The sequence below is a fragment of the Tubulanus polymorphus genome, chromosome 5 (assembly GCF_964204645.1).
Source record: "Tubulanus polymorphus chromosome 5, tnTubPoly1.2, whole genome shotgun sequence".
Lineage (NCBI taxonomy): Eukaryota > Metazoa > Nemertea > Palaeonemertea > Tubulaniformes > Tubulanidae > Tubulanus > Tubulanus polymorphus.
The window spans coordinates 16,156,514-16,170,086 of NC_134029.1; the positions used below are offsets into that span (position 1 = coordinate 16,156,514).

At 37.8% G+C, this 13,573-nt stretch overlaps 1 protein-coding gene across 1 annotated transcript in view; it reads left to right on the plus strand.

Moving 5' to 3' along the window:
* The window catches only part of LOC141905147 (asparaginyl-tRNA synthetase-like), a 76,544-nt gene that overhangs the window by 13,384 nt on the left and 49,587 nt on the right, over window positions 1-13,573 (plus strand). The window contains exon 2 of the mRNA XM_074793918.1: window positions 5,053-5,162. Within this exon, the coding sequence (XP_074650019.1) occupies window positions 5,053-5,162 (110 nt within the window). The remainder of the gene's footprint in view (window positions 1-5,052; window positions 5,163-13,573) is intronic.

Below are 13,573 nucleotides of genomic sequence, written 5' to 3' on the forward strand. Positions count from 1 at the left end.
ACCTGAAATGAGAAAAAAGTGTTGGATAAATGTTTCTGGTGGCATAAATCACACGGTCGTTTCTACCGAATGAGAATTTGTTGAGAACACAGTAGGCCCCTATGCCTGCTTAATCATACCAAGAACCACAAATCCGTATAGCCTACATAACACACTTATACGGATGAATAAACTGCCTAAGGCTACACACTTACACAGAACAATAAGTATAATTTGAATTGAATTTATTGCATGGATGGATTAACTATTGTCTGTAAGTGTCCCTCAAGTTGTTCTAATTTCAATAAAACTGGTTTATGGGCTTACAAAAGGTTTTGGATGCTTCGTCACACTTTGAAAGTGCGACTTTTTTGAAAACGAAAGTGACTTAATTTCACTTCATGAATCCACTTTCACTTTCGCTTTTTTGAATAGAATAGAAGTTGATTTAAAAGCCTAGGGCTAGGCTACCCATACAACAACAAATAGGCCCATGGAACAATTGGAATCGAAATTCAACTCCATTGAATGCTATAACTATTGGAAATGTATAATAATACGGGAAAAATACTCACTTTAAAAAAAACACTGGTACGAATTTCATGAATTTGCTGAATCACGCTGAATGCATAGCGGCTTCGAATCCCAGCATGAGGATGACAAATGACTGGTTTTTAATAATGAAAAATTCAGTTGTTAAGTAGCACAACACCACTATTAACCAAAAGCACTATTAAATAATGGCATATTTAAAAGAAAGATCTGAATATAGGCATCACCGTTTTTTGATGAGGTGGCAGCACTGTATGGACTGAGCATTTTATCTTTAGTCAAAATTTTATTTATTTTAACTTCACAATTTTGTAAATAAGGTTGTTTTCAGCAAAAAACAAACGTGCCTATTTGAAACACAAAATTCTGAGCATACTGAAACAGTAATAATATGCCACAGTACCATAGGTTAGTCGCCTATAAGTAACAAAAAATCACGGTTTTCACTTATATGTATGTAAGATGTAGACCTGACGTGTAGAAATAAATACAAATAGCAAACAGTACTTTAATTCTGTATAGATCCTGATATCTATAGAAAAAAAATGAATAAGAATTATTGTAGGAAAATCAGAAGTCTTTTAGGGTAGGCCTATCTAAACTGGCTGGGTATTAGGCCTATCTATTTCGAATGTGGTCGAGATACCCGGCCCACCTCAAAGGCCATGCTTATAGAGTAGGCCTTAGTGAAAGAGTCGCCAATTCAGCATGCTTGCTCGCAAAACCATGTTGTATTTCAAATGTCTTGTATTTCAAACTAAAAATCTATTCATACTTTTATAATATGCATTTAGGCCTTGTAACATATTTATTTGACACAAAACATCAAGGTCCAGAAATTGTGGCAATAATTTCTTCAACTATAAGGCTTAATGATATATTATAAATTCATATATTATATAGATATTGGTCATACAATACGTCGGAAAGGGACTTGTACATTGGGTACTTGTCAATTAATTTGATAATGTCAATTACAAGAGTGTTTTTTTAGTTTATTTTGTCACTGCGCGGAAACTGACGCAACCTCAGTAGGCCTATTTAATTGCAGCGAGTGAAATCATAACACTCCGCGAAAACTAACTCCGACACGTAGTGCAACTAGACGGTGAGATGGTCCCTCCAAATGTAAAGATTTCACAACGCTTCCGCATGGATTCCCTGATGCTGCGCAAAAACTCCCAAACCTACTCTAAGATATCCTTTACTTAAAACAAAATGGTGACCTTTTCAACTGTAGAAAATTAGGATTTAGCATCGAAACGGTGAGAAGAGGGTCCAGAGAGTTAAGAGGCGCCCTATAGTTAATGAATTGCTTTTATTAGGATTAGACTAAATAGATGAAATCTAAGTGACGGATGCTTCGTCACAGCTTGATTTAATTTTTCATAGTTAGTAAGAAATCATAGCGATTCGAAAACAACCTCAAGTACGGGGTAGTCAGTAACCTGTCTGTGGTTTAGTTTTTCGATCGGATATATATTCATGAATCGCTTCATAATTTTCTAAAAAAATTGCATGTAAGTGTTTGTTCATGCATTCATTCTCTCCAGTGCGTAGGTCGTCGTCAGTTTCTCTAAAAATAGACAAGCATCATAGTAACTGAGCCATTCGCCCTGTTTTCGTTGATAGATTTATTGTGATATTTGGCATCCAGCATCAAAACCATCTGTGACTTTTCACGAATTCCAGTGTGATTTTCTGACTGAGACACTGAAGGGGCGTTAAATTAAAAAACTTTCTTGGGGGAGGAAAAATGGCTTAGCACCTTCGGTGCTCGCTTCGACATTGCAGAACAAGGATGATATTTCATACTGCGCCCTGCTCTAAATTTGACCCGTGGAGAACACTGAATGTTCATTTCGTTTTGTAAGTTTTATGTAGGTTACCTAGTCTATCATGCCACATGTACGCAATACAGAGAAATGGTGGCATTTATGGAGAAATTAATTAATTTCTCGAAAAAATGTTGATTAATCGTGTGAGTTAATGAATCAAGCCATTAATTGAAAGTATATTTTTGAAGCGTTACTTTTTTCAACCATGTTTTGGCTCTTGTCACGTTGGTATAAGCTCATCCTATTATAAAAAGCTTACCACCAACCGATTAGGTTACTAACTAAAGTACGCGGTAACGAAAACACTCAAAATATTGTCATTGACAAGGAACACGTTAGATGTTGTCAATGAAACTGGAAAGAGAATCAACTCCAATTGCATTTCATATTGAAATTGTACTGTAGATTTGGACCCAAAGCATTAAACAGGGTGCCCACGGGTTTTGGAAAGTCTTGGAAAGTTTTGGAAAATGGGAATTTTTTGGGAAAGGCTATGGAAATTTTGTTTTCCTCCATGGCTATGGAAAAGGTATGGAAAATCAGAAAATGACCTCACAATAAAGATTTCCTTCAATTATATAGGCTATTGGCCTAAGCCAATTGTCACCACAATATGAGTTTTGGTAACAAAAGGGAGTCAATCACTTTCCAGATAACAGGTTGTTTATAGCCTCTACACATTCGAGAACAATCTTTATGAAAACACTTTGTGAATGGTATTGATAATTGCCACTAATTTTCTTTTGTATTGAAGGACAGGACCTACCCTTTTTGGTTTACCTTTGTCAGCGATATGAAGTTGGCATTGAGCCAATTCATGCAAAATCGTGGTACGTTTTTTATGTGAGCATTTTTTTCATTGGTTCTCAGGTTTAATGACGTATAATCAATGAGATTGAAGACATGATGAACCTCCGTCGATGACATGGTCAACTTTGTTTAAATTCGACTAAAAACTTTTTTTAGCAGGAAAATTCTTAGCTCCTCGCGTATAAAATTGCAATGACCTCGATTGGGGGGCGTTGTCTCAACGAGCGAATGTGAGCTGTTTTTGGGATTTACGGGGAATTCCGGCGCTACTAAAATAATTATGGGAAAGCCATAGAATGGCAAACGTTTCATTGGACTAGGTGGCGTATATGTGCGAATTTCAAATGCTCATTGCTGGTGAGAATGTAATTATTATCCGCCGTAGGTATTGTTTCATTTTATTACCCGGTGATTGAGATTGAATTGAAGCGAAAGTTCACTACACAAGGCCTCCACTTGCGCAAGAGTGCTAAACATTAGACTGTTGCACACACAAACACACGCTCATACAGACTACTAAATGGTGATGCTGTAACGCTGCTTGACGCGTGCACGTTTGGTATGATAACAGGCTGAATAATCGTCGTAGCAGAAGATGAGCGCTGTGTTTTCTGTTCGATAGAATTTGTAATAAATTGTAATTTCTCGTGACCTGAAAATACTAAGCAGCAAACTCTAGGTATAGGTCGAGGTCTGAATATTGTAGTGGTAAATTCCAGGATTTAAAACGATCTAATACTACGTCCCGGTGTTTTAGCTTCCGCGGCTATACATTGGAAGAGGTTTCGTTCCCAAGACTCAATATTCAGCCACCCTCTGATATGTGACATCATATGAATTTTATTTGAATATTTTTTCATATTGTGAAAAATATTTTTTTGAAAAAATATAAAATAGTTTCCCTGCCGCGCCTGCCTGTACCCTACGAAACTTTGGAAGAAGACCATAAACAAATGTTTATCTTTGGTCTTACTTGACTACAAAATAATACTGTAAGAAAGATAAGATACAATATAAACTTCTAGAACTTTGAAGTCACGAATTAAAAAGCTTTTTTCAAGCAATGCCCTTACTCCGAACAACCTCTATCTTTCAAGGTAAACCACACTTTACCCATGGGCAATTTATTTCTGTCAGCTAGTCAGAATCGGTTAAGAAGACACTTCATAGTATCCACATATACACGTTTACCGAAGGGACGTGCTCAGGGCACCCAGCGTCCATCTATAAGTAGTAAAAAAGTTCCGAAGGCGAAGCTGTCGGTTGCCCCGCCGCAGTAGCCCATGCGAATAAGGCATGTTCGAATCCCAAATGTCTTAAGTTTTTCTAAGTCGACCGGATTTCGAGCATGCGCATTGTGGCACCATACGGGTGTATATGCACTGTTCACAGGTTTGACGTCACGATCTGATCATAGGTTTACAGGCTTGGATTTTATTTTCCGAGTGTGGTGTTGGGAATATTGCTAAATTTTAACTGCAAACAGATTTCTGTTTCTGTGTGTTGCAGTAGGTCTGTGGTCTTAATTATATGGCCTTGGCTAGGAGGAGTTGAGAGTACTGATGTAGCTGATTTTACAGTAAAACTCACCTCAGAATTTTGCTTGCCTCGGAAAAATTAAAATTCATTTTTTCATTTGTTACTGTTTTTCTATGAAAGTATGTGTCGTGCAAAATGGCAGAAAATTTAGTGTGACATGAATGGTAGTAAATATGGGTCAGCTATAGCACAATAAACTGAGATCAAGGTCAGGGAAGGGCATCGAGTTAATATTTGATCTTTTGCATCGAACCCTTTTAAAACCTGCATCTCTGTGCGCTGCCCAACATCTATTTCAAATTCAAAAGATTTTTCATTTTTAATTTTTTTTCAGGGTTGGGTTAAGGCCATACGTCATCACAAAGATTTAACTTTCATTCAACTTAGTGATGGTAGTTGCTCTTCTGATCTGCAAATTGTGTCAAGAAAATCTCTTGTTCCAAGGTAGGACAAGGTACTATCTCTGAGTAGGTGGGACAGTGTACGTGTCTTGATTCACCCCTGCATGCCTGCATTCAGGTTCTCATGCAGGGCTGCCAAGTGTTCCGATTAAGGCGGAATCGTTTCGATTCGGCCAATGAAAATACATGTACACCATTCCGACCGGGTTAGAAAAAATACAATCGCAAATTCCATCGCAAATGTCCCGATGTCCCGAAGATGGTTTTCAAAATTACGATTTTCATTTTAAAACTTCTTCATATCCTGATAATGTCTATGAAATACACTAAATCAAATACATTTGATGGAAGAAAATGTTACGGAAAAAGCGTGACTCAGTAAAGAAGTGAATTGAACCGACTTCGTTCAACATCAACAGTATTCATTTTTGAATTGAATGGAATTGGGTATTATCAGTTTTGGTCGGTAATTAGCTCAACCAACAACAAGATGACAGACGCTTGGCCGGAGAGCGATTCGCGATCCGCCGAAGAATCTGTCGCTAAGACTGTTGGCCCAATGTCGAAAAAGAAGAAACGAATGCAAAAATTTCGAAAAGCTTATAAGGTGGCCTTTCTATGAATAGCTGAAAGTAAACGCGGAGTTTACTTTGCTTGCGTTCTGTTCATCTCTTGGCATTGACTTCAGCATCGCTCCACACGGCGGCCTTGATGACGTTTTTCGTCCAGACTCAGAGGAACTGGGGGTAATAGGGCTGAAACCTTGTTAACATTTTTCCTGGTTGAACACAATCTGCCCCTGGCTGCAGTTGATCATGTGAGAGAACTATTCAAAGAAATGTTTCCCGGTCATAAAAATTTTATGAACTATCATTGTGTGCATACTAAAACTTCACATATAGTTCGCGCTCACCCTAGAATGATATTTTAGCAGGTTCCTATTTGACCCCTCAAAGTTCATCCTAAGATATCCGTCTGTCCCTATCTGCGTAAGGACAAGGTTTGCAGCCCCGCTCATGCTCAATGCAGCTTTCAATCTGCAGTCTGTAACACCTACCACCTTGACAAACTATGGCTATCCTTGTAACCCATACGTCAGATGGAAATGGCCACCATGTGGTAGGGTCCTTCAAACTGGTTTAATTTCCTAAATCTCCATTACAGTAGCAGTACGCCTGATGATGGCTAATTGTATTTAGATAAAACATTGCTCAAAATAAAGTCATTTTTATATAGAACTTTCATCTTTGGCTGAATTCATTGTGGGATTTCTCACGTTCTTACAGATCTATATATTATTGTAAGGTATTATTGTAAATCACCGGAATGCAAATTACAAGTGCAGCTTGATCTCAAACCTGCGATGTGCAAGACAGGCACGCTAGACAATCAAGTTTAATCACTTAACTCGAAGAACCATTATTTGTAGCTTAGATCAGTATAACAAAAAACCAGGGTTCAGACATTTAACTGGTTTTAGGGTACATCATATTGAAAAGAATCGATGCTATCAGAGTGCTATAATTGATTCGAGCGTTTATTACCAATTTGTTGTGAAATCTGAAAGAGGATACATTTTTTGTTCAAAATCAGGGTGTGCATGAATAATAGTAATAAATATAGCTGCAAAGCAGCGATAACCGGTTTTCTGCTGTCTTAGAATCCTGTTCATCGGTGGATTTCGACAAAGCATTTGATAAGGCACAACATCAGCCATTACTAACTAAACAGGCTATTAGGAAACAGTATCGATGATAGGTCGCCCAAATGGCTCAGCAGTTATCTCTGAACGAAAACTTTGAGCCAAAATCAACGGAACGGCTCATCTTGGAATAAGTCGGTCTAACTAGTGGAGTCACGCTAGGTAGTATCCTAAGTCGTCTACTGTTTAATGTCCTGACTAAGTAATCCAAATACTTAAAGGATTGTGCGTGCCTATGTATAGTAAGTAAAATATCGCTAACTAAAAACTTGAAGCGAGAGATTTTTATTGCAAATGAACTAGAACATGGCGGATTTAGGTTCCAATTTCCGGTTCTGACTAGCGCCATCAAACGAGTAATTCAAGAACTTGAATTTGTCGATATCCCGTATTGGCCTAATTATTCAAAAGCTAATAAAGTGGGCGACAAAACCAAAAAAATGAATTGTCCCGGGCGATGAAACCAAAATAATCAATTGTCGCGGGCGATAAAACCAAAATATTGAATTGTCGCGGGCGACAAAACGAAAAAAATGAATTGTCGCGGGCGATAAAACCAAAATCTTGAATTGTCGTGGGCGACAAAACCAAACTAATGAATTGTCGCGGGCAATAAAACCAAAATAATGAATTGTCGCGGGCGATAAAACCAAAATAATGCATTGACGCTGACGATAAAACCAAAATATTGAATTGTCGCAGGCGATAAAACCAAAATATTGAATTGTCGCGGGCGACAAAACGAAAAAAATGAATTGTCGCGGGCGATAAAACCAAAATCTTGAATTGTCGCGGGCGACAAAACCAAACTAATGAATTGTCGCGGGCAATAAAACCAAAATAATGAATTGTCGCGGGCGATAAAACCTAAATAATGCATTGACGCTGACGATAAAACCAAAATATTGAATTGTCGCAGGCGATAAAACCAAAATATTGATTTGTCGCGGGTGACAAAACCAAATTAATGAATTGTCGCGGGCGATAAAACCAAAATAATGAATTGTCGCGGGCGATAAAACCAAAATAATAAATTGTCGCGGGCGACAAAACCAAAATTATTGTTTTGTCGCGTTATTTTAGTTTTGTCGTTTTGTCATTATGTCGCCCTCATTCGCATATTCGTGTTTTTTTTACGCATGGCCCTTATCAGCCACCATACTAAAGCCTTAAGGTCGCCTAAAACTCGATAAACACTTCAAGCGACACAGCGAACGATCTCCTTTCCCCCACAGCGAACGCTTAACCTAGTAGAGGCTGCTAGCCTATGTAGGCCTATGCATATGCGTAGGCCTAACATCCGGACAGATTGGTCGTAGGCCTATTGAATAACAACCCACCTAAATATCGTAAATTTTGTTTTAATGTTCAATCCAATGAGTCCGTTAATAAACGCAACAATTATACTGTGTTTGTTTGAGACAGTAAAGCTCAGTACCGGTAGGCCTAAAGTCGCGTCAAACTCGATAAACACTTCAAGCGACACAGCGAACGATCCCCTTTCCCCCACAGCGAACGCTTACTCCGAATGTCAAGTGTGAGTCCAGCATACGGAAAGGATTGTGTTATATACTTGTATTTAGTAAATACCTTGTGCATTTGACAATGATCGGTATGTACTGTGGGAAATATAGAGTATTGATGGAATTGATATAGAGGTTGAAGCCCGCGGCCGAATAAAGTAATATATTCTTTTATTTTGATACCTCGTCGACAAACCAGCTTTTCTCCGCTATATCTCTTCGGCGTGTTTCGTTTAGGCCTACGACTCCCCGGTACACTTATGATTTATCTTAGTAAATACACGGTTAATTTGATAGAGAAAAATAGGTATTGCTAAACTAACTGCTTGACGCCCGCAGCCAAATCACTGATAGTAATAGATTAATTTGTACTGGATTTGACTCTCATGATGAGGTGAAACTCGCAGCTGATCCCCGGAACGACGTTGTAGTGACACACGTCGATTCGTCGATGTTTACGGCTCGACAGTGCTTTTAAAATCTAAAGTAGTAAATTTCCTGTATATCGGTAATACGATTTGATGAGGAAAATGGGCTATTGTTAAAATTTGTTTTTTAAAACCGCGACAGAATGTGCAATCTTTGGGTAATAAATTTGTTGATTTATGCTTGAATTGATAATTGATGTGACAAGAAACGTGCGGTAGATTTCGGAAAGAGGACTTAGAAAAACATGTCGGCTCTTTGAATGGGGCTCAATTTTCGATGTTTACGGCCCGACAGTGCTTTTGTAACGATGATTCTTCAAAATATGCATGGAACGGAGTATTTGTAGATCGAAGTGAGCTGAATGATATCAGACGGATTGTATCGACAACAGCGGCAAGGTAACAAAGCCTTTGTTCTTTTAGTAAAAATAGTGTGGAAGAAAATAATGATAATAGTAATCACGCGGATATCAATAGGGTTTTCTGTCAAATAACAGAAAACCCTAATTATCATGAGGAATACAATAAAGGGTTTTTTGACTGATGTCAGAAAATTTTAATCAAAAGGACAACGTAAGAGAGTTTTCTGTGAAACAACAGAAGACTTCAATGATTTATGAACATTGTCACCATTATAGGAAAGCTGAAATAATGCTGATCAAATGATGTCCAATATGAAACAACAAGATGTGGCGAGTACGATAATCATCAAGCTAGGAATGATGGCGTATCTAGAAAATCAACTATTAAGGGAGCATCTCAAAATTCCAATAGTTGGTTCAATTAGAATAAATGTCTAATTCTTTCTTATAATGATAATATAAGTTTATTTCTTTACTAAAGAGATACAATACAGAAATACAGTCATCACTATTACATAAAAGAAAAGTTACAGAAAGTACTTCTACATGGTAAAGCGTAGTAAAGAAAAAGGGGACCCCAAAGGGGGTATACTTTTAATGAAAAAAGCCTAATGCCCTGGCGGAATGATTGGACATGAAGTTTAACACAAGTATAGTATTAGTACAATCCTGTTATATGTCTTTTTCAAATTCCGCTTGAATATGTCGATGTTAGAAGCTTGTTGAAGTTCAGTTGGAAGAGAATTCCAAACTCTAAGACAATTAATGTTAGGAGAAAACATCCTGATATTGGTTCTGTAATAAGGTAAGCGGAATTGATTAGAGTTACGGGTGTTGTGGGAATGAAGATCAGAAATACGAATTAAACTATTGGACAATTTGACAGGCAGCAGCACATGGATAGATTTATACATCAGTACAGAATTTTGATGTCTTGAAGTTTGAGTTGATACGACTTTTTGAACAGTGGAGTAGTGTGTTCTAGAAAATTTACCCCATTAGCAATGCGAATAGCGCGTTTTGAAGCAAAATAAGGGGTCGTAACCTTGTTAGATAATTAGATGCCCAAATGATATTACAGTACTGTAGATATGGAAGGATGAAAACGTTGAATAACTTGATGAGCGCGGATCTAGGAAAAATTCGTCGTGCTTTTCTTAATACAGCACAGCTTGTTTATGTGGGAGTTCCATGTTAGACTGTCATCAATTATTACACCAAGGAATTTTGTTTCTCTGTTTCTAGTTATTGAAACATTACCCATAACAAGGTCAATATCATCAAGAATATTGATCTTTTTATGGAAAAGCATATAATTCGTTTTCAACAGATTAGCAGATAGTCTATTGGAGTTTAGCCAGTTAAAAAGTTTAGTGAGCTCAACATTAGTATTTGATTGCAGTATATTCAGATTGGAATGAGAGTTCATGGCAGTCGTATCGTTGGCAAATAGTAAAAAGTTTAATTACAAGAATAAACGATGTCATTAACAAACCCCTCCCCCAACCCCCTTTGATTAGACTCATGCAAAAATTGGAACAATTGATTTTTAGCCCACTTGGGACTTTAGTCCCAACGGGCTATTGTGTGCACTTTTTGTCCGTTCGTCCGCCTGTAGATGGAGTCCAGTTATTTTGGGAAGTTTTGAAGACGCTTCAATGTAATGTCTTGATATTTGGTTTATACATGTATCTACCCTAGACACATCTTCAGCCCAAAAACTGGCCCTCTCAGATTCAAGATGGCCGACTGGCAGCCATTGTTGTTTGCCAAAATCAGCACTTTTTACACATTTTTGAAGTTTCCGAGGGAAAATTTGAAGACCCTTTTATCAATTACCTTGATTGTTCGTATATATTTGTATCCCCCAAGGGCCCATCAGCACGAGAAAAATTGGGTCGATCAGATTCAGAATGGCTGTCCTGTGACCTTTTTTGTGCCCAAAAATGAACATTTCATGTTCAGGTAATTTTAGTTATGAATTAGAGAATTCTAATTCATTTTTAGCCCACTTGGGACTTAAGACGGAAGACGGAATCCAGTTATTTTGGGAAGTTTTGTAGACGCTTCAATGTAATGTCTCGATATTTGGGTTACACATGTATCTACCCTAGACACATCGCCCAAAAACTGGCCCTGTCACAATCAAGATGGCTGACTGGCAGCCATTGTTGTTCACCAAAATCAGCACTTTTTACTCATTTTTAAAGTTTTAAACGGCAATTTTGAAGACGCTTTAATCAATTACCTTGATCTTTCATATATTTTTGAATCCCCCAAGGGCCCATGAGCATAAGAAAAATTGGATCGATCAGACTCATGATAGCCGTCCTTTGACCTTGTTAGTGCCCAAAAATGTCAATTTTGGCCGGGATTCTGGGTCCTGTAGCTTCCTACGGGTTTGCCATTTCTCATTGCAAATTGTGACGGGTATTTGGAAAGGGATGTATTATACCTGAGACAGGTATTTTTAATCAGTCAATTATGACACAATTGGCGGCCATCTTGGTGTCATCAGTACTCATTCGTAGGTGGGAAAAAGTTTTTCGACATTCAATTGATACCTAAGCTGTCCAAAATGGCTCCTGTGACTTTTTTTGTGCCAAAAAATGTCAATTTTGGCCTGAATTCTGAGTCCTGTAGCTTCTAATGGTGTGCCATTTTTCATTGCAATTTGTGATGGGTATTCTTTGGAAAGGGATCTGTTATACACCAGACAGGTATATTTGATCAGGCAATTATGACACAATTGGCGGCCATCTTGGTGTCATCAGTACTCATTCGTAGGTGGGAAAAAGTTTTTCGACATTCAATTGATACCTAAGCTGTCCAAAATGGCTCCTGTGACCTTTTTTGTGCCCAAAAATGTCAATTTTGGCCTGAATTCTGAGTCCTGTAGCTTCTAATGGTGTGCCATTTTTCATTGCAATTTGTGATGGGTATTCTTTGGAAAGGGATCTGTTATACACCAGACAGGTATATTTGATCAGGCAATTATGACACAATTGGTGGCCATCCTGGTGTCATCAGAACTCATTCGTAGGTGGAAGAAAGTTTTTCTATATTATATTCGTACCTGTGCACATTTTGTTACCACAATCAATTGGAAAGTTGTAGCTCATGACATGGTCTATGATTGTGGTAAGTTTCAAGGACATTAGTTATTCTATATGGTCACTAGGGGGCGTTGAATAGTAGAATAACTTAGTATTTCCTTATTATATTGGTACCTAGGCATATTTTGTTACCATGATCAATTGCAAAGTTGTAGCTCATGACATGTTCTATAATTATGGTGAGTTTTAAGGTCATTGGGCTTTCCATATGGTCACCAGGGGGCGTTGAATAGTAGAATCACTTAGTATTTCAATATCATATTGGTAACTAGGCATATTATGTTACCACAATCAATTACAAAATTGTAACTGCTGGCATTTTCTATGATTTTGGTGAGTTTCAAGGTCATTGGATGGGGCGTTGAATATTGAAATTGTTAGATTGTTGAGCATCCGAAACCACTTCCCAAGTGGGCATGGTGTCCCTGGACCTCTAGTCTAATGAGAGACCACAGACAAAGATAAGACATTCTCACAAGTGTATTTCAATCAATAACTACTAATTGTAAAATTAAATTGCAAAATTACAAGTGAAATCTATCAAAACTCTAATAGACTTTATAAACTAGAGAAAAATATATCTAAAATACCAACAGCATCTAAAAGAGAAACAGTTTAATCTACTCCTTGTAATGTATATATTTGAAACTGCAATTCAATTCAATGTTATCTTTATTGCACTGCAATCAATAAATTGATAGTTCAGCAGTGTTGATGAATCCCGGTGGAGGCCTTCACCCACCAACCCCCCACCACCCCCTTTCGCGAGTTATTCTAATTGAAGTATTTATCAAAATTTTGAGATGCTCCCTAAGGCATAAAATAAAAAAGTCTTTGTTTCCGGTCCCACTTGTAAGATTTTTATGGGAAAGTAGGGAATTTAAAAAAAAAATCTTTTAAAGAATTTTTTTCTGGGTGTTCAACACATAAAAGTAGTTTGTCCAGAGAGTCCAAAATCATGTAGAGTAGTCTGTCAGTACCATCATATTGTTATTGGTTGCAATCACAATATGATTGCAGTGTTTGCATTAGGAAAAGTAGTTATAGGGTCACTGGAAAATGTTGTAGGGTCACCCTAGCCGCTTCGCGACTAAAATCGCGCGATTCGTGCCGCAGGGGGAGCTCGAGGGGGATGTGCCCCCTATATATGGGGGGGTCTGGGTCCCCCAGGAAAATTTTGAAAATTAAGAGCCAATTTGATGCATTCTGAGAGCATTTAGCACAAAAATATTCTCAGAAAACCATTCTCAGAAATCCAAACATTCTTCATCAAAATGACAGAATTAAGAGATACACTAAATTTCTGGTCATGCATGATCACCT